The following is a 26,854-nucleotide window of genomic DNA, read 5'->3' as shown; positions in this document are numbered from 1 at the left end:
TGCCAGGGATCTTACTCCTGCATCACTGCAGGTACAAAGACAAAAAGTAAAATGTTTCATCGAGGTTTTTTTTTCCTCTAAAGAAACTTACATGAGAAAATGCCACATGTACACGAAAGAGTAAGTTCGGATACAGACAATGTGATACAAAGTATCTTCAAGAGGGTGAGCACGCTAACGAATGGGGAGATGAGGAGAGGCCGCATGGAGGAAGTGAGCTGTGCTATGAAGGAAGCTGAGAGTGGTGAGGAGGGAGTAAATTCCAGATACGAGATGCCATTTGAGCAAAGGCACCCAAGTGAGAGGCTGCCTGTGCACGAGAACAGCTCAGCAGGCCTGCCTGTTTGCCTGGACAGTCTGTGACAGGTAGGTGGGAGTCCTGCCGTGGAGGGCGTTAAATGCCAGGGTGAAGGTTTTCCATGCTGTCCCAGTGGCCACTGGCAGACATTTTAGGGTTTTTATGTGCAGGGAGTGGCGTCGTCATGGCCGTGTTTTAGGATTAGGCACTTGGGACAGGTCAGGGGTTTATGCTAATCCTTACTTAGCCTCCTCCAGCCCCGGGACAAATGCTTTTAATACCCCATGAGGCTGCCGAGGAAATCCTGGGGTCTTGCTGGGGACCTGTGCCCAGCCGGCCGGTGGTTACTGAGAACGCCTATTCAAGAGTGCATCCTGCCTCCCACAGCTTACCCTCCGAGAGGGGGCCAAGAGCAAAGTGTGGCCTCTACGTGAGTGTGCCTCTGGTCACACCTATGGATCATTTCGAGGAGGCTCCGAAAGGGAGGGGAAAGTTTAGGTTTTCGACCAGAAAATAAGGAAAAAGCTGAAAAAGTAACTCGAGATCAGCCAGTCCAGCCCCCCTCCATCGCTTTATGTGTTACGAGGGGAGGCCCACATGAACGCCAAGGAGGCACAGGTAGGACGAGACCTTCGGCTCGGAGCTCACTCTTTTTTCCACCAAGCGGCGGGCTGCGTCCACCGCTCTCCGCTCCCCTGCCATGCTTAACAACTATGGCCTCCCCTTCTTCTTTACCTCAGTCTCGTCTCTCCCCACCCCACCCCACCCCACCCCCGACGCGCAGCACACGGCCCCACGCTCCCCCCCTTTCCAGCGTGCACTGCCACCGCCCTCCCCCCCCAACTCGACCCGCCTCCTCCCGGCGCGACTGAATGATGCGCGGCGCGGGGCATTATGGTCTCCTGCGCGGCCGAGCCGGCGCAGAAAGGATTGGGGGTTGGGGGGGAGTGTAAAGAACAAGGCCGACCAAATAAACACAACGTGTGAGGGGGTGCGCGCAAGCGCGCTCAAGGTAGCGAGGTGGGCCGGGGTGGGGAGGGGGCGGCGCGCGGCTACGGCGAGCGGAGCGGAGCGGGGCGGGGCCGCGCGGCCTTGGCGGGGAGGAGGGGAGGTGGGAGGGGGGCGGGCTAGGGGGAGCCGGAGGAGGAGGAGGAAGTGTCATGGCGTCGGGCCGTGGGGCTTCTTCTCGCTGGTTCTTCAGCCGGGAGCAGCTGGAGAACACGCCGAGCCGCCGCTGCGGGGTGGAGGCCGATAAGGAACTTTCCTACCGCCAGCAGGCGGCCAACTTTATCCAAGATATGGGGCAGCGTCTCAATGTGTATCCTTTCTTGTTTCATTCCTCCCCCACCTCACCTTCCACCATTCACCTCCCAATCCCCCTTCGCCCAGCCTCCATCTTCCCTCCCCCCTTCCCTGTCTCTGCCGCCTCCCTCGTCATCCCCCCACTCGGGCCCGGCGTCCGGGGCCTGGACGCGGGGAACATGGCGCTGCAGCCGGCGGCCACGCCGGGAGGGGCCTGTAGGGGCCGGCCTGGGGGGGGAGGCCGAGGGGGCGCATGGGGACCTGGGATCCCCGGCCCGGTCTGAACGCTGCGTTGTGTAATCCGCGTGGCGGAGGAGGTCGGGGGGCAGCTCCCCGGCGGCTCCTGATCCCGGAGAAGCCTCAGCGTCGAAGGGGGGGAGGGGACGGGGGGGGTCGGGAGAGACTGTTGAGAGGAGAGGCCGGGATGGAGCTTTGAAAGACTTCTCTCCGGAGGCCCCTTGGGCATCCAGGTGGCTGGGCTGGAGGAGACGGGCCGGCCCGGCCCGCATGTGCTGTGGAACGCCCCGAGCCTGGGCTTTCTGTTCTTGGGATGCCTTTGATTTCTAAAGGAAATAACACACAATAACAAATCCTCGTAGGAGGTTTGGCGAGCCGGCTTACTTTGAAAAGCTTCCTATTTCTTTCCTCCCATCTCACCCCACCTCCCCACAACAATTTCAAGACCCTTCTTTCCTGCCCTCTCCCACCAGTTTTTCATTTTGCCTTTTTTTTTTGAGTACTGAAATATTCCTTCAAATAAACTTGGTGCCAGCACTCGAAATATTAACCCTCTACAGCACGTTTTAAGAAGAAAAAGTTAGATTATATAATTAGCGTCTTTAAAGTGTGCATTTCCTAAATACTACCTTCCAGCTCTCAACTTACAATAAATACTGCAATTGTTTACATGCACAGGTTTTATATGCACCATTCTTTCACCAAGTTTAACAGAAATGTAAGTACAAATTTTTCTAAACAGCATTTGATCATATGTTAAAAGTAGTTAAACTTTCACTTATTTTATAAAAGGCAAATATTCTTTCAGTGGTTTTACTGATAAACTGGGTAGATAGTAAATTTATATCTGCAAATGATGCTTATGTTTTGCTTCAAACGGTCTGATCGTGTTTTCCTGTCTGTATATTCCATCAGGAATCTTCATCCTTAGACTTACATGTTAGAAAACCATATAGTCAGAGTTATTTAATTGGCTGCGATCCAGTTGAAATTTTATACTTATATATTTGAATGTTTCAGTAAAGTACAACGTTTAAGTTAAACAAGCCAGAAGTATATGTGAGTAGTCAGTTGTTAGGAGACTTTGTTTGAAATGTGAATTGAACTTTGTCATACCAATTATTTCTTGTATTAATTTTGTAATTGATTTTGGAACTGACCATTTGTTTAAAAAAAAGGAAAAAGGTAATTGTTGAGGAACATTAATTTGCAGAAGGTCAGTATCTTTGTAATTCATTTCTGTGGTAAACAAAGGATGCCAAAATTTCATTAGTTATTGGGGTGACTTGTTACCTTTACAAATACTGGTCAACCAAATGACAAATCTTGCTTCAAACATACCATCTCACAGGTAAATTATAGAACAGGGATATCAACATTTTCTCCTTGGCTTTTCCATGTAACAGTGTTTAACTTCTAAATATGCTGTTCATCATTTATGAAAAATAGCTATATAAGAAATATTAGACATTCTTTAGCAAAAAATGCGTTTTGTTGCTTACAGTGAAGAATAAAGTTGCCTATCTTTAGGTGGAATTTTACACCAGTCATGTTCTGTTCCCTCAGTTTTAAATTTTTGTTCCACCACAACTTCACAAATAAAGTGGTTCTAATAATAAAGATATATCATAGAGTGCTTGATCATCAGTGGATAATCCAAAATAGTTAGAACCAAAATAACCTTTTAAAAAAGTTAATAGCACACTTTTAATAAATTAAAAAGCATGTTTAAATTGGATTTTTGTTGTTGTTTAATAATCCATTTTATAAATTAGTCTGATGATCCTTAGCAGTATAATTTGTTTTGCAAAATTCTGATCTGAATATTTATTAGTGGACTTTGCAGCACCCCACTTGTATTTTTCTGTTATGCATCTTTTTTCTTTCTCTGCTATGTTCCCCTTCTTCCTACTCAGTCTCATCTGTCTCAGTTCATATATTTCAAGTACAGTGGATTTGAGTTAGTAGTAAAATGAAAGATAAAGGGCGGTGATAATCTTTAGGTTAGGAATTATGAAATTTTAACATGAAAACTTTTGTAAAGGTGACCCTGAAAAACCCAATTGGCAATTACTGATCAAATTGGATTTTGTAAAGCATGTGAAAATTCTCTGTGTAGCTGTAGATCATCTATTTTCTGAGTTAAGTTTGCTTTGCTCTTTGTATTGAAATCAGTTACTGGAAAACCTCTGGTGGAGGGGGGGTGTGACAGTGGTTTCTTCCCATAATGTGTCTCCATGGCCTGTGTGGTGTGCTTTAAATCAAGCAATTTGTCAAATCTGGTGCCAAGATTCAAAGCTTTGTCCATTTCAGAAGTCCTTTGTGCAGTAGTGGAAAGTACTAGCAACTTTCATTGTATTTTTCAATCTTTACTTAAATGGTATCACATTGTAATTGTAAAGCTCAGTATCTGGTGTGTCTGACTTTTTTTATGAATCAAACTTGACTTTTTGAAACTTCTTGTGTATGTTAATGTAAATTCTTAAGTGTTATTAATTTTTTACTCTGAAAAGTGTTAAAAGGTAGCACAATACAACCATATAATAATCAGTTTCAGAATTTTTTTACATTTGCTGTCATTATAACATCACAAGTGGTTTTAATATTTATGTTGGTGCCCTAGCATCAAATGTACAACCTTACTCTTTTATCTTTTTTTTCCTATTCTTTTAGGGTGAAGGGGGTGGTCTCAAATTGAATGTGAGTCACTTTTAAATTCATACTCCCCCAAATCATCAGGAAAATTTTGCTCAATAATAGGCTTATAATTGAAAACTATAACTAAATTTTAGGAAATTGCAATTCACCTAAATGAAAAACTTATTTCCTTTTAGTAAACAAACCCAGTATAGAATGTCACAGCAGTAATGACAGACTTAACCCATGCTCCATAAGATATTTTATATTTTAAAAAATAATAGTTTATTTGTAGCATGCAGTATTTCCATTTTAAATCCATTACTATAACATTAAAAGTTAACACAACAGGGTAGTGTGATGTTATGTTCTGTAGCAAAAATGGATTTGATGGGGGAAAAAAATGGATATTTTTGTCCCTGAAGGAGATTTCAGAGAAAGGAGGCAGGTACAATAGTCTTCATCTACTCTTCTTGCTTCAAATCTGGATTAAAAGTGGCTGCAAGACATGGGAACTGCTTCCTAGTAACCTTTACTTCTCCCCTTCCAAGACCCTTCCTTAATGCAACATTGTATCTTTATATACTCTTGACAGTTTTTCCTTATTGCTTGAAAATACTGTTGAATTTTATTGAGGATATCGTTTGCAAGGTTAAAATATCACCTTGAAAGCTAAATGACATGAATCAAGTACCTTTATGATTAGGTAAATGTTTCCATTTACCCAAGGGAAAAGCTAGTCAGACTCACTCCATTTGTCAGATTTTTTCCTAATTGGAATAAGGGATATAAGAATAGCCATACTAGGTCAGACTAGTATGGATCTACTTAGCCCATATTCTATTGCTAACAGTAACTACAGAAAGATAGAAGTGCTTCCCCTTACTGATAATTTTAAAATGAGCTATATCCTAGTTTCTTGTAATGGACATGGTTTGGCATTCATTACGAATATGTGCAAACCCTTTTTTAATGCATTTAAATTTAGCATGAATGTTTTGGATATATGTATTTATCCATTACTAGTTAAGCTCTCCTTGTTAATAGGGATTACTTTATTTATCTTTGTATACTTCTTAATGCTTAGTTTAGTGCCTGGAATGTAGTACATTTTCATGTTTATTGAATGAATAATTATAATTTAGCAGTTTTTTGCCTTTGTCTTGAACTTGCTTCACTGAACCCCCTCACAAAGATATCCTTTTGTGCTGTCATCCTAGAATTGCTGGATGTAATGTACAAGTCTATGCTTACTTTATCCAGTCATTTTTAAGATTCTGTAGCTTTCCATCTCATCCCTTCTTAACCTTTTAATTTTGTACATTGAAGAACTCCTGTCTTTTTAGTGTCTCTCCGTACAACACTCCTACTTTTCCCTCCAACTCCCACTCCCCATCCCAAATCCTCTGTTTATTTTAGTTGTCTTTCCTTGGATCTTCCTTGGCCCGTCTAATTACCACAACTCAAGAAATACATAATGGAATGAGAGTACTACACACAATAGGCCTGGTGTGGATACACTAGTTTTACAAAGGTAGGATGATTTTTTTTTTCTGTATTTTCAATCTTTTTAAAATGCTCAACCTTTTTGTCAACCCTCAATAAACTTATAAGGACTCTCTAGGTCCCTTTGCTGGGTGTTTGCTGACAACCCAATATACCATTTATTTTGATCTATTTCACTTAAATTTTCTTTAATGTATTCCATACATTTGGTACTTTGGTAGAAGAGTTTGTTATCTGAAAATCTGGAAACTTCACTGTACACTGACTACTTTAGATCATTTATTAAAAGTAACTAGAGCTTATTAATAATTCCTGAGGAACCCCACTATTTTATTCTCTTAGGTGCAGAGAAAATAGCCCCACATAACTTTTTTTGCTTTCCCCTTTCTCTAATCAAGTTTTCTAACGTTTCAAAGTTATTTTGAACTAATTGACTTTTATAGGTTCTCTTTTACCTTAATATGCTTTTTTAACCACCTCAAATACTAGTAAACTTTTCAGGCCTGATTTCCATTTGGAAAAAACAACAATAACGAAAATTGGGGTATTTCCCTCAATTGTTTTTTGTTTGATAATTCTGTCTTCTAGTGTATAAAGTCTACCAGCTGCTCAGGAATGGAAATTGTACCCCAGACTCACCTGTCTAGAATTCCCCTGAGCACTATTAGCTGCCTTTCTTATGAATAAGGGTCACATTTATAGTCTCCCACTTCTGACCTTGTTAATTTAAGGGTTTTGGAGTAGTGCTTTCTGGTATATTTAATTCTTTTAAGTAATTTTGTAAGAGCAACTGTACACCTAAATTTTAGCTTAATCTCTGACAATATTTTGATGTGCTTTAGAGTCTAAGAATATCCCAGGTTTTAAGCATTACATTTTTTTTTCCGATCAGTACTATTACCTGGTTGAACTTGACATCATTTTAGATTTCTAAAAAGATTTATTCTTTGCTGTGCATTTTACCTAAACAATATTTAATAATATAGTATTCAACAGAGGACTGAACCATAGAATATTAGTGCTAGGATGGAACTTAGAAATCCTCTAGACCAGTGGTGTCAAACTCAAGTAGAAATAGCCTGTGGGCTGTATTGATTTAGAAAACCACAAATTAATATTCTGTGTTGTATTATATTTTTATTTTGTTAAATATTTCTCAATTACATTTTAATCTCATGCTGACTGAGGAGTTTTGAGGACTGAGTTTGACATTTCTGACCTAGTTCATCCCCTTCTTTTTACAATTGAGGAAAACTAAAGGCAAGAGAATGACTTGCCCAAGGTCACAGATGAACTAGTGACTCAATTAGAACTAGAACCATGTCTCCTGACCTGATCAAGTATTGTTAATTTTGTTTTTAAAGTATTTATCTTTTCTGAGCCATTTTGACTTTTTTAGATTTATCTAATTCCTACATCACTGATAAAAAGGAAAATAAGGGCAATTTCATCTTTCATGGAAGTATTCAGAGATTTTAAGTTGGAAGGGACTTTAGAGATTGGTCATCTATTCTAATCCCCTCATTTTATGAGGAAAAAGACCAAAAGAGGGAATAATTTGCCCAAAGTTACAGCCAGTTAAATGGGAGAACTGGGATTCAAATACAGATTCTCAGATTTCAAATCCAGCATTCTTTTCCATTGTACTATACTACTTCTAGTTTTATTGTTTCAAGATGTCTTTTAAACTTCTTACCTGCCAAGGTAAATATGTTTTAAAATAATTTAATATGTAGGTACAATTTCAATAAATGTTAAATTTCAACGTTGTACAAGACTCTGCTAGATAGATTTAATTTGGGAGTCTTTTTGCTTGCTCACCAAATGATTTATTGTCAAGTTAAACCAACTTTTGCAAATATACAGTTGAATAAAATTTAGTCTAGTTAGAATTCTTAGCAGTGCTCTAGAAAGTGGAGGTCACGAGCTTTATTACTTCCAAGAGTCTTAGCAGAAATCTGACAGTGATAAAGCTAAAGACTTTAAATATCTTCCCTTAAAATTGATTTACATGCATGATGGAATTTTTTTTTTCTGGGTAAATTTATTACAAAAATTTCCAAAACAAGGAGTAAGAATTTTTGGAAAAGTAGGATTGTATAATATTCTTTCACTTCAGTTGAATAAATATATATTTAATTCCAGAGTAATAAACTGACATCAGGGATATATGCCCTACTTTACCTATGAAAAAGCAAGAAACTAATTTATACTTAAGCAATCAGTGTACTATTGTACACTTTTAGAGTATTCATTAGAGAAATACAACTCCAGTTAGGGTTTATAAAGTGCTTTGTGCCTGTAGCAATCCCTTTGAACCTAGAACCTGTCTATGACAGGTTTAAAAGCAAATTTATTAAAATGTAGGACAATTAATACAACTTGCCCAAGAAAACTGCACTAGCCAAAAGCTCATCTAATAACTAAATAGAATTGCATTCATCAGAAGCAATGAGAAGAAAAATTTGCTTTAAAATAATGAGACTTACAAAATTTTACCATACTTTCAACGTAAAGGGTAAAAACATTGAGGACTTGCATTTGCAAGATGCTAAAGTCTCATGGTGGGGATGCAAAAAATATGAAGTAGAATTGCCAGAACTTACACGTCAGAATTTGGGTTGTCCTTCATGCTGCCATTATTTAAATTTTTTTGTTTCAGAAACTCCATGTTCTATTGCAGTAGCCAATACCTTGACCCCTTCTAACCTTGTGTATATGTGTACCCACACTCAAAATTGTTTTAGGCCATATTGTACGTTTAATTTGGTCTTAAAATATAGCAAACTGTTCTAAGTTTTATATTATCTACAATAAGTGTTACTACCTTTCCTCAATCATGTATGTGTAATTCACATTTATGGAGTGCTTTAGATTTTCAGTCCTTCCCTTTCCAATTGGTAGTTCATTTGTTATCCACATTTTACAGAGGAGGAAAATGATGCTCAAAGGCTTAATGAAACTTGCCCATGATCACATAGCTAGTAAATGTCTGAGGCAGTACTGAAATCCAGGGCTCTTGACTTCCCATAAGAGATCTATTTATTGTACTATATTGCTTATGTGACCCCCTTTTTTTTTGTTACAAATTAACTGTACTTTAAACGTCATTTGTAGTGCTTTTGTAACAGTGATGGTATACATATTGATATGCTCTTTCCTTTGAATAAAAAGATGACTTTTTTTTAACCCTTTCACATTCACTTCAGTGTCTATGTGTTTATTGAGGTTAATAGTATAGGCTGTGACTATTGAACAGATTTTTTTCTTTGCACAGACTAAGTTCTATATGGAAATAAAACTTTAAACTTTGACTTTGTTTGGTTTTTGTACCAAACTGAACTGATATTATGGTGAGTTACATTGAGTGGCATCAGATTTTTATCATATAAATTTAATAAATTTGCTAAAAATAAAAAACATATGTAGCTGTTCAGTGTCGTTTCCAAACCAAATATCATAATTCAAAGTCTATTTCATGATATTTATGAACTTTAATGCATACTAAATATATGCGTAGGAATTTGGGTTGCTTTTAAAATCACCTAAAATCTACTCATAAATCTTACTTTTTTAAAATGAGCATTTTTTTTTTTTTTATCGTCCATGGAAGGTCACCATAATGAAATGTTAGCATCCTAAGCTTTTGGGATTCATCATTTGAGAATATTATAGTCTTACTTTAGATGGTAGTAGTTCCATCTTTGGGTAAGAAATGAGTACTTGGACTAATTGATTTTAATTTGAGAAATCATTTGGGAATTGAGAAAACAGATTTGTTCTTTTCTATTCTGTAAACAAACAAGAAAAGGAGGGTCAAGACTAGATTGTCATAAACATGAGAGAACTTGGAAGAAAAAGGCAAAAGATTTTCTGAAAATGCTTTCAGTCTCTTTGTTCCTCCCCAATCTAAAGAGAAAAATTTTTGCAAAACCCTATTTTTCCAACACCAATATTCTTCAATACTCCCAACCCCTTCCTGTTTATCTCCATTTAGTTGCATGATGCAACATTTGTAGATTTTTCATTTAGGCTTTGGAGTCACTAGCTTGTTTAAATAAATTGGATTAGAGCTGCTGTGGATGTAATGCATTTTTTGTCCTTCTGATTTGATATTTACCTAAATATTTGCTTTAACTAATCAGTCTCTCTGGATGTAGGCCACTATTTCTACATTTATAACTAGGCACTTCCTATCTGTCACGATTTGTTGTTATTTGATAGCATGCAACATGACCAGCACCTTCCAACTATCTTCTTGAAAAAAGTAGTTGTCATTAAACAGCTGTGAGATTTCTAAATAGTCTTTTCAGGCCGGCTTATTTCCTGGTCCCAGATCAAGTAATTTCTTCTCATCAGCAACATTAATGGAACCATCACATCAAGAAGATGAATGGGGAAGAGTGACTGTCAGAGATGAAACAATTTGAAATGCTTTTGGGGGTGCTCTTCAAGCTATATCAAAATGGGGAAAAGTTGAAGAGAATGGAAAAGACCACAAAAGCTGAATTAACCAAAAAAGAAAAGAAAAAAGTGACCTAGTAAGACTTTAAGCATATAGATTCATAGTTGATACTTAATCACATCTATAAAATCTTTTGAGAATGGTTCCTACTTGCATCAAAGGCATCCTCAATGGAAATATTAAATGGAATAAGTAGTATCTACAGTAAACTGCCTCTTTAGGTCCAAAGACTATTTGAAAATTATACTGTTTTGTGTTTTGTGTTTTTTTTTTTTTTTTTCAGCGTTTGACTTGGTTGGTAAAGCAAAATGGAGCCTTGAAGGCACTTCTCAAACAACCTCTTATTTTAAAATTATAAGACTTCCATGGCAGCAGGTGATTTCAAAGAAAACCATTCAGTGGCCCACTGAATACCTACATTAAGGGGGTTATGTTAAAAGGGGAAATTTTCATTCAGAGGTGTTTACCAGTGTCACAGAAGGTATTTAACAGAAATTCAAACTAAAAGATTTTTCATTGGTGGTAAGGCTTTCCAAATTCTCCTTGGAGACAATTAGAAAGGATTATATTATATCAAGCTCCAGAATACTGCAAACCCCTTAATGTAATACATACTGGAAAAATGAGTGTAAATTATATATTGCCCTGATGTTGAGCAGCTGTTTGGGTATATTAAGTCAGTATTTTTTCTTTTAAGTGATATCTATAAGTAGATAATAAATTGAGGTAAAATTGAAAGGGATAAGGAAAAGTTAATATCTGACATTTATGTAGTGGTTTAAGCTTTGCAAAATGCTTTCTCTCTTTATTTTGGTCTTCACAAACACATAGGACAGGCTTTATCCTCACTTTGCCAGTGAGGAAACTTGAGGTGCAAGAAGAGGCATATATGGCTTGCATATATTCATATAGGGCAGTAGAGTGGCACAGTGGATAGAGCTCTGGGTCAAGATGACCTGAGTTCAAATCCAGCCTGAGATACTTACTCCCCTGTTTATAAACTCAATGATTGCTTACTCAGCTAGGAAAAAATACAAACTCTGGTATTCAAGGTCCTGTACGCTATGTGAAAGTGCAGCCAGATGAATAGTGTTGGGCCCAAAGTCAGGAAGACCTGAGTTCAAAAGTGACCTTATGCTTTACTAGCTGTGTGACCCTGGGCAAGTCACTTAACCTTGATTGCCTCATTTTCCTTATCTGTAAAATGAGCTGGAGAAGGAAGGGCAAACCACTCCAGTATATTTGCCGAGAAAACCCCAAAGTGGGTCACGGAGTCAGACACAACAGATATGACTTGAGAACAGCATATTCGTACATCTATTGTCCAAGGCAGCATTTGAACTGAATAGCTCCTGACACCTAAAATTCAGCGCTCTTTACCATATATCATACTGTCCCTTATGAATTTGAATTGTCCTTGGAAAATTGAATTATACTTTCATTGTCACATCACCAATGTTACAACTCACCAGCTTTTTTATACCAGTATTTGACTGATTATTTCTATATGATCACAAATCTTGGAACACCATTATCTCAGAATGTATAAAATAGTAAATAGCCTGAAGAGTATAGTAGGCCCAAGCACACTGTAACATGTTATCTTAAAATCCCAGGTGATATGATTTAGAACAGAGATGGCAAACTCCCCAGTGTGGCCCAAAACAGATTAAAATGTAATTGGGAAATATTTAACAAGATAAGTGAAAATACAGTACTGGCTAGCAATACCAATTTGTGGTTTTCCCAGTCAGTATATGGCCCAAAGGTATCTTTCTATTTGAGTTTGACAACACAGATTTAGAGCAGTGATTGACCTTAGGAATCATCCATTCTAGGCCCTTCATTATGAATAGGAAACTTGAATCCAACAGGGAAAAGGACTTGCCTTGGGCAATACATGTTATTAATGACAGTTCGAATTTGAATCCACAGTCCTCTGGCTTCCTGCTTGACCTTCATGTCTATAATGCACTTACTCACTGGTTCATTGGTGCAGGGCCTGCCTTCAGAGCTCAATGCAAATGTATAAGGCTTTTTCTTAACCACATCTCCCAATTTTGCTATTGCCTTCTTCCTCCTTTTAATTTATTTACTTTGTATCTATGCGGGAATGTTGTTTTTGCTTGTAAGTGATCTATGGGGAGGAAATAACAGGTTTTTGTCCAGTTCCCCCAGCACCTTATGTAGTGCCTTCCACATGATCTTTATTGGTTGACTAAAAAACATTATTAAGCATATGTAAAAATAGTGAGTTATAAAAGTCAGAATCCCTCAAGTCTAGATTCTGAGAGAATGAACTTGTAAGAGGATTCATGGGACAAAGACAAACAAGGGTCTGATGGGAAGGTATCGAAGGGTTATACTTCACTTGGGTAGACTTCGGTAGAGGATATACAAACTGGTGACACTATGCATACTTTTCCAGGATAGATGTCTTGCTGATTTGATTAAACATTGCTAATATGTAACTGTTTTGCTTTTTCATTTGGTTCTTTCAGACCACCACAACAGCAGTGAACTCTTTTTCCTTCTTTAAATAACTGCCTATACTTTGTATTTACTTGTCTTCCTGTTGTATCCTCTCCACTTGGAATTTAAGCTGAAATAGTAATGGAGTAGTGCAAAAAGTACTGTACTTAAAAGGGTTGGTGTCAGATAACAAGACTGCCATTTAACCTAAAAGACCAAGTAAGTCCCTTAACTTGGGGGGCAGGGGGAACTTTGCCCTCATCTGTAAAAAGGAGGTTAGAATAGATAATCTACGATACTTCTATTTCTGCTTTATTTTCCCAGCATGTAGCTTGGTGCTTTGTACTTAGGCATACAGAACCATAGTCACAGATCTATAGAAAGGTCTTCTGATCCAGCCCTCTATTTATACAGATGACGAATCTGAGGTACAGAGGTTGTGACTTGTCCAAGGTCATACAAGTTTGTTTTTTCGTGGCAAAGCCCAGATTTAACCTAAACTCTCATGACATTCCCTCTGTTAAACCAAAATTGCCTCATTTCACTGTTTTTTGAGTTAAAGTGAATTGAAGAACTCTGACCATATTACTCCATATTCAAATGAATTCAATGGATTGTCATTGCTTTTAGAATAAAATATAAACTCTTTACCCTCCACAGTTTAACTCCAACTAACCTCTCACCCTTATTTCATACTACTTTTACTCTTAAATTCCAACTAAACCAGTTTCCTCAAACTTAATATACTTTCTTCTGATTTTCTCCGTGTGCTCGGAATGTACTCTTCAGGAAACCATTTCTGAACACCCTGCTTATGATCATCCACTACATACTTTCATGTTGGACTTTGGCTCTCCCCGTTATTCCTGTAACATCTATTTGGTATTATAATTAAATTGTATATGTCAAGTCTTTCTCTCCTACTTCAAGTGATATGTGGGCTCCATTAGATCAAAGACTATCAGTCCTACCATAGTGCCTTGCACACAGGCAATAATTTTTAAATTCAGTGTTGCAAAATTGATTTGAAAAGTACAAAAATCATGGTAGCAAAACACTGGAAACAGTGGGTACCCATTGAATGAGGCAACAGCTGAAGCTATTGTAATATATATTGTAATAGAGAGAGAGAGGAATAGTGCTGATTTAAAAAATTAAGAAATTAGAAACTTGGGAAAATTTATATGAACTGATTACAATAATTTAAACAAAATGAACATTAAAAGGAAGGCAGTCTTTAGTATTTGTAGTGACCAGTCTTGGTCCTAGAACAAATGATGAGTTGCACTTACCTCCTTTCATTAGAGGGCTGCTATGAGTTCCAAATGTTGCATGCCTCGAGGTTACTGTGTCATTTGGTTAAAGGGGAGAGATGGGAAGGGAGGATATTTATATGTCCATAAATGACTGATGCAGCAAAGAGTATCAGGCATGATTTTTAGAAAGTATATCTAAGTTGTAAAGAAAATGAATTGACTAGCTCAAATGTTATAGGATCTTCAAGTTATAGAATTTTGAATGACTTTAGAGGTCATCTAATCTTTTGACACAAAGAAATATCCAGTGAAATTGTTTTTATAACAGGTTTGATTTATGTAGCATTTGTCCTTTTTTTTTCCATTACATGAATCATTATTGACAAGTTATTTACCTTGAAATTAAGGTAGTCCCATTTCAGTTAGTGATACTGTAATGTCAAGTTATGTGTAACCAGACTATTTTCATGTCCTGACTGAAAGCTCGTGTTAACAATTCTTAGCTGTTGAGGATCTAATAAAATTTGAACAAGAAGTTTTTATAATAGATCCATCATGCCCATATGTTTAATAATATTTTGAATGAAGGTGACTTTTTCTGCAATTTAGTTGTGGGAACTGAATTATCAGCTATTTTTTAATATTGTTCTCCCTCCCCCTCTTTGGTATCAAAGAATTGGTTAATCAAAACCAATTGGCACAGTAATTATGTTTGATTTCATACCCTACATTCTAACACTGGTAGTCACAATCTAATCAAAGGACAGAGTTGTGTTTTATCATCTATCCTTAAGGACAAGGTTGGTCATTACAATTATTGAGTTTGATTTTCTTCTAGCATTTTTTAAAATCATAATACAGTCATTTTGTATTTTGATTGTTCTTGTGGTTCTACTTGTTTCACTCTGCTTCAGTTGTACTCCTCTTTGTAAGTTTCTTTGAATTTCTTTTTTTTTTTAAGTCAAGATTAAGTGACTTGCCCAGGGTCACACAACACAGCTAGAAAATATCTGAGGCCAGATTTGAACTCATATTCTCCTAACTCCAGGGCCAGTCCTGCCACCTAGCTGTCCCTCATTATTTCTTAAATATTAATTCCATTACCTTTGCCAGAGGTTTGTTTTTTTTCTTAATCCTTTACCCACTTGATGGACATACCTACATTGTTTCTGGTTTGTGTTACCACAAAATGTATTGCAGTGACTATTTTGGTATATATGGAATCTTTGTATTTGCCCTTGATTTCCTTGGAAAATATGCCCACCATGAGATTTTACAGAAGAGTTGGACCAATTTACAACTTCACCAACAGTGTTGTTAGTGCACTATATTATTAGAGCTATTCCTTAATAAGAAACACTATCAGCTGGGGGGATTGGGAAACTAACAAAACAACCAGGACAGAGTATTATGACATCTGTCGTAATTAAAAATCATTCTTCTTCCCTATCTCCAAAAAATATTGTGGTCTTTTGATACACAGCAGATAGGATTTTTTTCATTCAGTTATTGTGCCCATAAAGTAAAAGCATTTACTCTTTGTACCTTTAAATGAATTTTCTGTTAATGAGTTAGCAATAAGATTGTTGAGTACCTTGTACAGTCTGTTTTTACATTATCTCAAGTAAATTAGTTTCATCTTCTTCCCTAACCCTTTCCTTTGGGAAGTTAGCTAGCATATATGGAGTCTGCATTTAGTATAAGAAATATTTTCCATTGGGATCAGCTCAACCCAAATAAAGATTTTTATTTTATTTGTATATTGTAGTCTGACTACCAGTAATTGCAGGTTTTTATTTATGCTTAAAGAATATCAGTACTTAAGATTTATTAAGATGTTCCCCCATTTATCTCAGAAAATCAGTGTGAGGCATGTAGCACATACTGAATCACTTTCTAAAACCACTTATTTATACATAGCCAAGCTCTATTTTTATGACTTCACAGAGATACAGTGTAAATGAGAAATTTAAGTAGATTGATTGGCCTCTAGAGAGGGTGAATGTTTTCACCTACTATTCTCCCCCACTTTAATTTCTTTTCCTTTGTCCTAGTGTGTTTTTGTCCTCATCTCCTGTATTTGACTTTCCTAACCTGATACGTCTTTCAGTCCAGCAACCAAATTCTGAGTCATTGCTAGGGTTGTATTACTTTGAACTGTAGTTTAAGAACAATGCTTTGGGTATATGTAAAAAAACTTCGGAGAACACATCAAGTAGCCCTTCAGACTCTAAATTAAAAGGTGGTCAAAGCTAGATTTATCAAGCAGAATTGTATCTGAATAGACCTAAAGTTGAAACATTAGAAATAACTTATAAATTTAAAGTGTTACTCTTTAACAAAAAGGAAAGTGGTAAGCTAGGAACAGAGAAAAAGGGATGCAGAGAGCAGAAATTGAAAGAGAAACAGATATGGAAATATTGGGGTACAGAAAATAAGGCCATATGTATGTAGGAGCTTTTTTATTTTTCTATAACAGCGGAAAAGATCAAGATAAACTTATTTTGTCACTTGATAGCAGGGCTCAGTAACGAAAGTCCTAACAGTTAGCTTTACGACAGCTGCAAGGGTTATCTGTTAGTCAGCATCAGCGATACCCAGTCGTCCTGGTTGGAGTTTGCATTGTCCTGATGCCGCGCTTTGTTTTCTCAAACCCCCCCCCCCCCCAAAAAATACGTTATGTTTATATTGAAAGTTTCATTGTTAGGATTTTGTGCAACAAGTGGTTCCATGATACGGTGGTGTGAAAATCAAGATTGGGAGGCACTGTTTGAAACATCACCTCTCTCTCTTTTGGAATCCTATCATAAACTTTAACCAGTCTAATCTGTATTTCATGGGGGCATACACCTAGAGTTGGCAGGACCTTGGAGGACATCATTTTTACTTTACAGATGAGGAAACTGAAACCCAAGCAAGTTAAAATGACTTGCTTGAAGTAGTGAATGTCAAAAGCAGGATTGCTTCTTTCTTTGTCTAATCTTGACCCAGATTAGTATTTACTCTTTCTTCGTATAATTTTTCCTGGTTGTGGTTGTTTGTTTTTTTGTTTGTTGTTGTTTGTTTTTAACCCTTAACCAGAAATATATCTACATGATTTTTTTCTTCCAGTAGTCCCCTTGGGATTCAGGACATTGATATTGATAAGAATACTATTACTGCAAACATTTGAAATTCTTTTGGGATTGCAAAACCAGCCTCTAAGCCACAGAAGAAAATCCACTTTCCTGTTTTAATAATTATTGTTGTTCACTCATTTTTTAGTCATGTCTGACACTATTCGGAGTTTTTCTTGGCAAGTCACTTAACCCTGTTTGCCTCAGTTTCCTCATCTATATGGCAGCACTCCACTGTCTTTGCCAAGAAAACTCCAAATGGGGTTACAGAGTTGGACATGATTGAAAATAGGACTGCACAACCAGAGTTTATCACGATATAAATGGGGAAAGATCTTTGGAGCAAAAGTTTAGAGCAAATGTTCTAACTTGCAAGCTAATAAAGAAGTGTAGTATGTAGTAGATCTAGATTCTGTTTCTGATCAGAATATCAGAGCTAGATGGCGCCATAAACGATCGTTTAGTACAGTCTTTACAAATGAAAAAACTAAGGCCTGGAGAAGTTGTCTGGCATAATCAGAATCAAATGGAGTAGCTGACACGTGGAATGTGATCCTAGACTCAGCATGTGGGTGCCCCTGGAAGGCCTGAGGGATGAGGAATATGAAAGAAGGAAAAATAAATGCAAGAGGAAAGAGAAATGAAAGATGAAGATAATAGTAATTAGTAAAAATGCCATCAGCGCTATTGCCTTAGGTGTCACTGAAAGGATAGGTTCTTGAACTAAATCCTTGGATAATTTTGGTTTTCCAAGTAAGGTGATCCTGATAAAATGAAGTTTATTTACTCTTGCATGAAAGAGGACCTTGAGTAGCTGAGAGTGAGCACTGCTGGAGAAGCAAATGCAGCTCTACTGCGAGAGAATTGGATACAGATGGCTTGAGTAGTTCCAACCCTACCAGACTGACACACGGCAGTTTAAGCAGCCAAACCCTAGAATCAGAAACCTGCTGTCATTGAGCTTTGTAACTACTACCAGAATTTCACAGCCCTACAACATTTCTGGCACATGTCCAGGGGTGATTTACAATCCATGCTTACTCTGGGTATAGTTTTTGCTGTTGTGCTGAGTAACTTTGTAGTTACAAGTAAGAAAACAGTCTTAGCAGACTAACACCAGAATGCTCATAAATAAATAGCAAGGGATTCCACAACCACAATTTCTTGTAGATTTAATAAACTGGGGATAAGTGAAGGTTGCAGAAGAACATTGGAAACATCTCATAGTTACATTGACCTAAAAATGTGGATGCAAATAATGAGATTTCGATTATATATACATTCACCTCTTTTCCTTAGCTTTTGAAATGAAGGCAGTGTTGAGACTGAGAATAATCCTGGTGGCTGGTGGATGTGTGGCTCAAAGATAGAACCTCTACTGAGCTGCAAAAAATAGTGTTATGCTCATGGTAATGTAACAGAGCAAGTTTTTTGTAAATCTGGCAGCAGTTTAAAGAATGGTTTGGATGGGAGATAGGTACTGGTTGTATTGAAATGCATTAACAGATTTCCATAGAGATCTCCACCAGGATACTGAATTTTTTTTCCCAAAAAAGTTTTATAAAGACACATTTTAGTGCAGTTTTTTTGCTTTCCATTGGCTTGAGACTGTCTTTCAGTAGCTAGCTGTTTTATTTCAGGTGATAGATCAAAAGAAAAAATCAGTTTTTTTCTACTTACAGGTGTCATTTCTGCACAACTATTGAATCTGTCTACTAGATTCAGTTTATCTGTTTGAATGTCACTGCAACTCAAATTCAACGTGATCAAAACAAAACTAATTATCTTTCCCCATAAATCCTACATTCTTTTCTGAAACAAACTGAACCTTCTCAGTTGTATAAGTGTTCACTCCTTCCTAAGATTATGTTATAATTATATTTATCTATGTAGATGTCATCAGCTTCCTAGGGAGATTTTGTCAGTGCATGTATTTATTTGTTTTTTCTGTCCTTGGTGCCTAGCACTTTCTTAAATATAGTGTCCCAAATGTCTTAGTACAGTTTTAAGCTTCAGTAACTTTAATGGCTTAAAACGCTTACAACCTAGATTTTGGAATGCCCTGTGTAGTAGGCACTTAAATCTTTATGGGATTAAATTAAAAACCAAATAGTTCTTGGTTGTTAAAGATGAATCACAGTATTATTCACAGAGCCAAAACTTTTGGAAAGATTGAATCAGAATTGAGGATACTGATTGTCATCTTTGGCAGAGATGGCATAACCAAAACCTTATTAGCAGCTACTGTTTTAGTGAAATAGCAAATTAATGGTAGGAGGTTGGAGAACTACTAGATGTATATATTCCTAGAGCTGAAAGGAACTCAGATAATTGGAGCTATTTTTAAAATAGTCAGGGAGTTGATAGGTAGTAAGTTCTGACTAGGTTGAGGTCGTAAAGCAAAAGCTACATGACTTGGTATGTGTTCTGTAGTGAAAGTTCTTGATCAGGTGCAAATTTCAGTAGATGGCCTCGGAGGATCAGAGATATTAATTGGCTTTCCCACAGTCATAGGGCTGGTTAGTCATACTGCTGTTTCTCAAACCCAGGTGTCTGCCCAGTAAGATATAGGTCCAGTTGTCTCTACTGCTTTTATTTTATCTTTAAAACATTTCTCTCTGTTTAAGACATTCTAAAGAAACTGTATAAGCAGCCCATGAAGTGCCCTCAGCTTCCTAAAGACTGAGGAAATTTGAAAAACCTGAAAATTTGAATGAATAAAAGAAGTTAATAGCAGATGAGATTCATTTTTCTGACTATGAATTATGGCATTTAAATCTGGTTTTGATCAATAGTACCTCCTGTCTAAAACTATTTTATAAAAATGAAGCCTTTTGAAGTTAAATAATTTAAGTTCCTTTTTACGTAAATAATATTTGAAAAAGGAGACATGTAACCTGGTGGAGAGGGGATACAAGCATGAGACAAAAGGGAACCAGAGATACACTCCTGTCCAGATGAGGTTTGGGGGTCAGCTGGGTAGTGATTTCTTCAGTCTCTTTAACTACCTGAGGAAAAGAGGAAGACTGTAAATCAGGTCTTGCCCCAGAAGGGAGAATGATAAGGATAGGGAGCAAATAGAAATATATTTCCATTGTGACTGGACAGGATATTGGGGAATGTGTTTCATGATAGATTTCTTTGAGGGGGAATTAACATCTCAGGAGAGCCCCTTCATACTGGGTCTTACTTCTCATTACCTAATAATCCACCCCTAAAATGGGAGCGTCCCTCATCCAGGCTAAATGGAGGAGATAAAAGTTCAGTGGCTTTGGGATAAGCAAGTGGTGAAGGAAAAAAGAGGGGAACAAGGACTGAAGCAAGTGTGACTCAGGATACAGAGGGATCTCCATTTATACCACATCTCTTCTCATTTATTTCCTTCATTCTGCTCCCATAGCCACTACACTCAGGTACACATTACTACTTACCTGGACTATATAGCAGTAGCTATCTTAATGAGTTCCACACCTTAAGTCAGTTCTCCCCTCCCCTCCCTTCACCCTATCCCCCAGTCTCTGTCTCTTCAATTTTTCCCTCTCTCTTCTCCCTCCCATGTACTCTGTTGCAATTCACACTTATATCTCCCGTATTTCTGCCTTTGCATTTCCTGCCTTGCATACTTACAATTCTGTCTCCTCATCTCCACTTTTTAAAATCCCTAGCTTCCTTTAAGACTGAACTGCACCCTCCTTCAAGAAAATAGTGCCTTCCCCTTGTGGAAGTATTAATCAAAAAGCACTTAAGTCTAATTAATAATGTTTATTTGTATTATTTATAATTCATTGTTGATATTATTATAGGCAATTGGGTGGCATAGTATATAGCGAGCCGGACCTAGAATAAGACCTGAGTTCATATGTGGCCTCAGCCACAAGGTCACTATGTAACTCTGGGCAAGACACAACCTCTATTTTTTTCTTCATCTTTAAAGTGAACATCATAATAGTACCTACTTTCCATTGTTCTCATAAGGTTAAAATGAAATGATATTTGTAAAACACTTTTCAGAGCTTCAAGTAATATATAAATGCTAGCTGTTATTATTAAGTGCCCTACTGTGTGCCAGACACTGGGAATACAGATACAAAAAATACAAGTCTTTTCTCAGGGATCTTATACGCTATCATATGTGTTGTCTCTTCCATCGGTAGACAGACTCCTTGCCAGCAAGGATTATTTCATTTTTGGTTTTGTGTCCTCAGGATCTCACACAACATCTGGCATGTCATAAACGCTTGGTTTTTTGCTGCTTCTAGGAGTGATGCTCACCAAAAGATGAAGGGGGGAGTATAAAATCAAGTAAAAGGGAAATGGATGAGCTCTTGAATCACACTAATAATGAGACAGTCAGTAAACAAGCCTTTCTCAGTCCCCCTTAATGCTAGTGCTTTCCCTCTAATGATTATCTCCAGCGTATCCTGTATGTATCTTGTTTGTGGGTCTTCCATACTTTAAACTGAGTTCCTTGAAAGCAAAGTTTTATGTTTTACATTTCTTTGAATCTCCAACAGTTAATTAACACATTGCCTGATAAGCTGTAGGTGCTTAATAAATGTTAGTGTTTATTTACTAACTTTTTGGAAAAGATTACCACAATTCAGGGTTTCTCAAGTTATAAGAATGAATTTTGGTATCAGGGGTATAAGGATATAATATTCTAAATTATATTTTATCTGGTCTAGATAAGATTTGGCAGAGGTGGGGAGGGGTATGACACCTATCTCTGGGATTAACCAGTGGTACCTAATGCAGACCTTACAGTTATAGCTTTATGTATGAAAGATTTGTTCTTGGCTCAAAATTGGGGGTGGAGTGCAACTTTTTGGTGTCCCCAAATGTGTCTTCATACAACACAAGCAGCTACTCCATAGCATCCAGGTTGTGCCAGGCTGAATTTTCCCCTCAATGAGATTGATGTCAGGTTTTTGAGCTGTACTGGTAGTTAAGATGGTACCACGTCTCCTCCACCAAAAATTGGTCCCTTGGGTTTATCTTCAAAATGGTTAGTGATGTTTCTTAGCAGTTGATGGTGGGGAAAGATAGAATGACAGTGAAACTCATCATTCAAAACTGTCAGACCTAGTTAAGATGGTGTCTTCTGCCTCAGCCCTGAGCATCAAATTCCCTTTGAATAATCTTCTGTGAGAGAAAGGAGTTAAGAAAATGTTAAACACATTGAAAATATCCACATGTAATAGATTAGGTGCCTTTCCAGCTCCACATACAAGGAACAGGAGGCTTTTGATGTCGACGGTGACATCAGTAATGGTGTTACAGAATGTCTAGTTAGGTAAGAGCCACAAAGGAGACAATGAGAACAAATAAAAATTGTTAATGGGCTAAATGCCCTGATAATGAGATGGACAAAGAAACAAATCTCTACAATTTGCTGTCTCTCTACATACGAGAAACATTTTCTAAAAGTCTGAAAGGTCTGAAAAAAATAACCATGCTTCAGGAAAAAAAGATGGGAGTTATAATCTTGATTTCAGACAGAAAAGCAAAAAATAATACCAAGAGGGCAAACTTGAATCCAGGTCTCTGAAGCAGGCTTCTTTGTCCATGCTACCTCTCACTAATAATTATTGATTTAAAAATCTTTGCTACTATACAGTATTCTATCCAAATAAGTATCTACTTTCCTCTTTTGAGGAGAGAGGACTGACTACAGATTCAGAATGTTTTATGTCCTATTAGGTGTGGTCTCTCTTGGTTTTACATTACTTTTCTATCATAAAGGATCATGCTAGGAAGGGTGTTTTGGGAAATGATGGATTATTTTTAAAAATAATGTATCAATAAAACTTTTTAATGCATTAGGATAGAATACCAGATCTGAGAAGAGGTTTTAGAGATAATATGCTTCAGCCTTTCCATTGTAGAAATAAGAAAACTGAAGTTTGAGAGATTTAGTAACTTGCTAGAATGAGGACGAAGAATGTAGAACTCCTCGGTTTGTTACTTTTTCTGTTACATTTGAGAGGAGATACCCTGTCTCATTACCTTTGTGTATATATTCCTTAGCCCAGAGGTGTCAAATATGTACCAAACCAGATTAAAATGTAATTGAAACATGTATAGCAAAATAAATAAAAATACAATAGAACATAGATTGTTTATATGTAGTTTTAAAAGTCAATACATGGCATATAAACCTTATGTGAGGTTTAGCGACCCCCCCAGTTTCTATTTGACACCACTGCCTGAACCCTTAATACAACTTCCTTAAATGAGTTGCCCATAAAAGACTATGGGGCAGTAGCTTCTAAGCTAGAGTCACTTCACGTTTAGTTCATCAGTAGGCTGTGTTCTTTGAGGGACAACTTGACCCAAATACAAAGAGAAAGTTTCTCATCAGGGTGGCCATTAGGTGATATGTGTATGTGTGTACACACACACACACACACACACACACACACACACACACACACACACACACACACACACACACACACTGTAGTAGCTCTTGAACTGGGTAAGAGAAAGTATGCAAAAATCTGTAATTTAAGGAAATTTCCAATGCTAGACAAATTTTATATGCTAATATAGTTTATGTATTTTCTGATCTGGCAGTTGAAATAGAGTGCCAATTAAGGGCAGTCTTGAGAATTTTACTTAACTTAGTTAATTTAGAGCATTTGAGTGAAAATAACTCCAATAAAATTCATAAATCTGGCTTTCATCTTTAAATTACACTTCCTTTTATTACTGATAATCATATTTCTATTCCTGAAGTCCAGTCTACACAGCCTTTAGCTACTATGGCTTTCTCTACTCTTAGACTTGCTCTTTCTCAAGCCAAAAACAGTATAATCTGGTAGAAACTTGGTGTCCAAACCATTGTTGCTTCAAAAGCAGTTTCTAGGAAATGTGCTTAGAAACAAGTTACCCCTGCTAAAAATGTGATCCAGTGTGTAATATTCCTAGAATCATTGAAATGTTTAAAGGTACAGGCCAAGTTGGCTAGTGTAATGTGTTAAAAATCACCTGCTGCTTTCTCTTTGTTTTTTGATTGTGTGGCTGAGGAATGATTTGGTAGACTTAATTTCTGAATACGGATCAGGTTTACTCTTTGTCTATGTATTTTGTGAAGGATACTAGTAGCCATTATGTTTGCATTTGCCTCTGAGCATATTTATTTTAGCTCTATATAGAATTAAACATTTTACCAATGTATTATTTCATTATCTTTGGAAAAAAAGTGTATGTATATGCATATATGACAAACTTTCATTATGTTTAATTTTTAACCCTTAATTTTTGATGCCTTTTTCTTTCTTGTGCAATGGAATGGAAATTATTTCTATGACAAATAATGAGCATAACTATAAAATTAGTAATACTTAGACTTTCCCATATAGCTAAACTCTATTGTCTGAAGGAGAATTATCCTTTTATTCTTTCTTTTGCCCTTGCTATGTTATTTTACCTGAAGAAGCAGTAGATATTTGTCTAATGGTCAGATACTTAAAAGAATTAAATCGAGACAGGCAATTCCTCTGTTACCCAAAGATACTAGATATTGCAAATAAGGAATTCATTTGTTTAATTTAAAAGAAAACTAACAAAACTAAAAATAAGTTGGTCTTTTCTGCAGATAATAGCACCTACTGCATTATTCTTGGCTGCAAAAGTTGAAGAACAGCCAAGAAAACTTGAACATGTCATCAAAGTAGCACATGCCTGTCTTCATCAAGAGCTACTGTTGGATACAAAGAGTGAAGTATGTGACAGAATTTTTAAAAATTGAAATAGTTTCCTTCAGCAGTTGACACTGATTGACCTACATTTTCATCAGCATTCATGAAATAATGGCAGAACTTGATTTGAAAACACATGGATTGTTATATCCCCCCTCTTAAGTCTCCTGACTGAACTTGAGCTCACAGACTTGTAGATCACTCATTGATGTAGTTTTTAAGAGTTGTTCAATTCGTATGACATGCATTTACTTTTTCTTTAAAGAGGTGGTGTCACCTGACTATCCATTAGATGAAACATAGAATGCTAAACTGTATTAAACCCTAAAAGCTCTACTTCCCCTTCATTTCCGTGGTAAAAAACCTAAGCACTGACTATCGTTTTGTCCAAGTAAGAAAATTAGGCACAAGCAAGGAAGGCTGTGTGTGGTACATCCGGTCAGGTAGTGGAGTTTCCAGTCATGAAAACTGAACTAGTTATCTGTCCTCAGTGGTGAAGTGAAAGAGGGTAGGGAAAGCGAGTGAGAATGGTTTTTAGCTGTGTGACCCTTTTCCTTAACCATAAAAAACTTGATAATCTTGCTGGTTTTTGTCCCTTAAAACAGGGTAATGGTGGGGAATAATTATTTTTATTTTATGTGCATATGTTTTTGCCCTTTTCAAATAGTTCTAATCTTAGTGGGCATGGGCTGTATTCACAATGAAATACAGTATTTATGACTTTTTTGCATTGAAAACTCTTGAAGTAAATCTGAGCATTAAGTTTACATATGTTCTCTCCTCTCCCCACCTTCCCTTTAAAGGGGTTGATTCATTAATGTCATATCAAAAGGAAAGTACTAAAATTGATTTTAGAATCTTTGTTAAAAGCATAAATCATTTGTGGATGTTTTAAGTAGTTTTTCTGACTCACATTTTTTCCTTCAGTTAGTTGCTCAGTAAGGAAGCCCGAAATCTTGATACCCACTAGTTTATTTTTAACTGATTTTGTTTGGGGAATGAGAAGATATTTAGCATCCAAGTACCTTAACTGAAATGATACTGAATATATTCTTGTACTTGGCTTTAGAAATACACATTACCCTCAAAATTTAATAATATTAACATTCACTCATATTCTTGTAAGTATTGGAGATAATTAAAAAAAACTTTGGACCAAATTCCTTTAGAATTTTATTATATTTAGACATTCTTCCATGTAATATAAGAAGATTCAATAATCTGTTCATCATAAAGTGATTGTCATTTTTCCATGGCAGGCATACCTTCAGCAGACCCAAGAACTGGTTATACTTGAAACTATAATGCTACAAACTCTGGGTATGTAGTAGGTGTCATTTAAAATTTATTTCTGGTATACTCAGTCTCATAAACACCTAAAAAGGAACAATTTGAGTATATATTTGGCATAACATGTTAAAAACTTCTTTAGTCAGTAACTTTAGGACTTACATATCATAAAATGTATATTATTTTTTAAATTAAACTTTCAGCTAAATTGTTTTATTTGTAGAAACATTTCTAGCATTCATTGAAAATTTATATAATCCCAACAGATACTCAGATTAAACATATGGGAGGGGGAAGATAATCCTTTACTATCAAAACAAATGGAAATGGTCTGACTTGATATTGATTGGATATGTGTATTATATCCCACGCTAAAGGGCCTACTCTCCTGCTTCGTTGTGAAAGGAGACTTGACTTCTGAAAGGCTTTTCTGGCAGTCCTGACCAGAATGAAAAAGTTTAAAGTAGGAAGAGAAACGTGACCCTGGGCAAGTCACTTAACCTCTTTGGTCCTCAGTTTCCTCATCTGTTAAATAATGGGGTTGAACAACAAGACCTACCTTCCCTTCTATA

General features: G+C 36.9%; 1 protein-coding gene across 6 annotated transcripts in view; it reads left to right on the top strand.

The window, feature by feature from the left end:
- The first annotated feature begins 206 nt into the window (after window positions 1-206).
- The window catches only part of CCNT2 (cyclin T2), a 44,179-nt gene continuing 17,531 nt past the window's right edge, over window positions 207-26,854 (top strand). For 3 of the 6 annotated variants that reach the window (XR_011967839.1, XM_072613251.1, XM_072613252.1), the window contains exons 1-4: window positions 1,422-1,616; window positions 2,474-2,555; window positions 24,890-25,015; window positions 26,252-26,312. Coding sequence is in view for 4 of the 6 variants with exons in the window: in XM_072613251.1 (XP_072469352.1) it covers window positions 1,459-1,616; window positions 2,474-2,555; window positions 24,890-25,015; window positions 26,252-26,312 (427 nt within the window). In the remaining 2 variants the exon portion in view is untranslated. Of the gene's footprint in view, window positions 367-1,421; window positions 1,617-2,473; window positions 2,556-4,510; window positions 4,538-24,889; window positions 25,016-26,251; window positions 26,313-26,854 lie in introns of those variants that run through there. The other 3 variants (XM_072613255.1, XM_072613253.1, XM_072613254.1) reach the window with 3 other exon arrangements.

Source organism: Notamacropus eugenii, chromosome 5 (genome assembly GCF_028372415.1).
Source record: "Notamacropus eugenii isolate mMacEug1 chromosome 5, mMacEug1.pri_v2, whole genome shotgun sequence".
NCBI classification, from domain to species: domain Eukaryota; kingdom Metazoa; phylum Chordata; class Mammalia; order Diprotodontia; family Macropodidae; genus Notamacropus; species Notamacropus eugenii.
The sequence above is the reverse complement of the archived record's forward strand: the minus strand, read 5'-3'. Positions and strand labels throughout refer to the sequence as shown.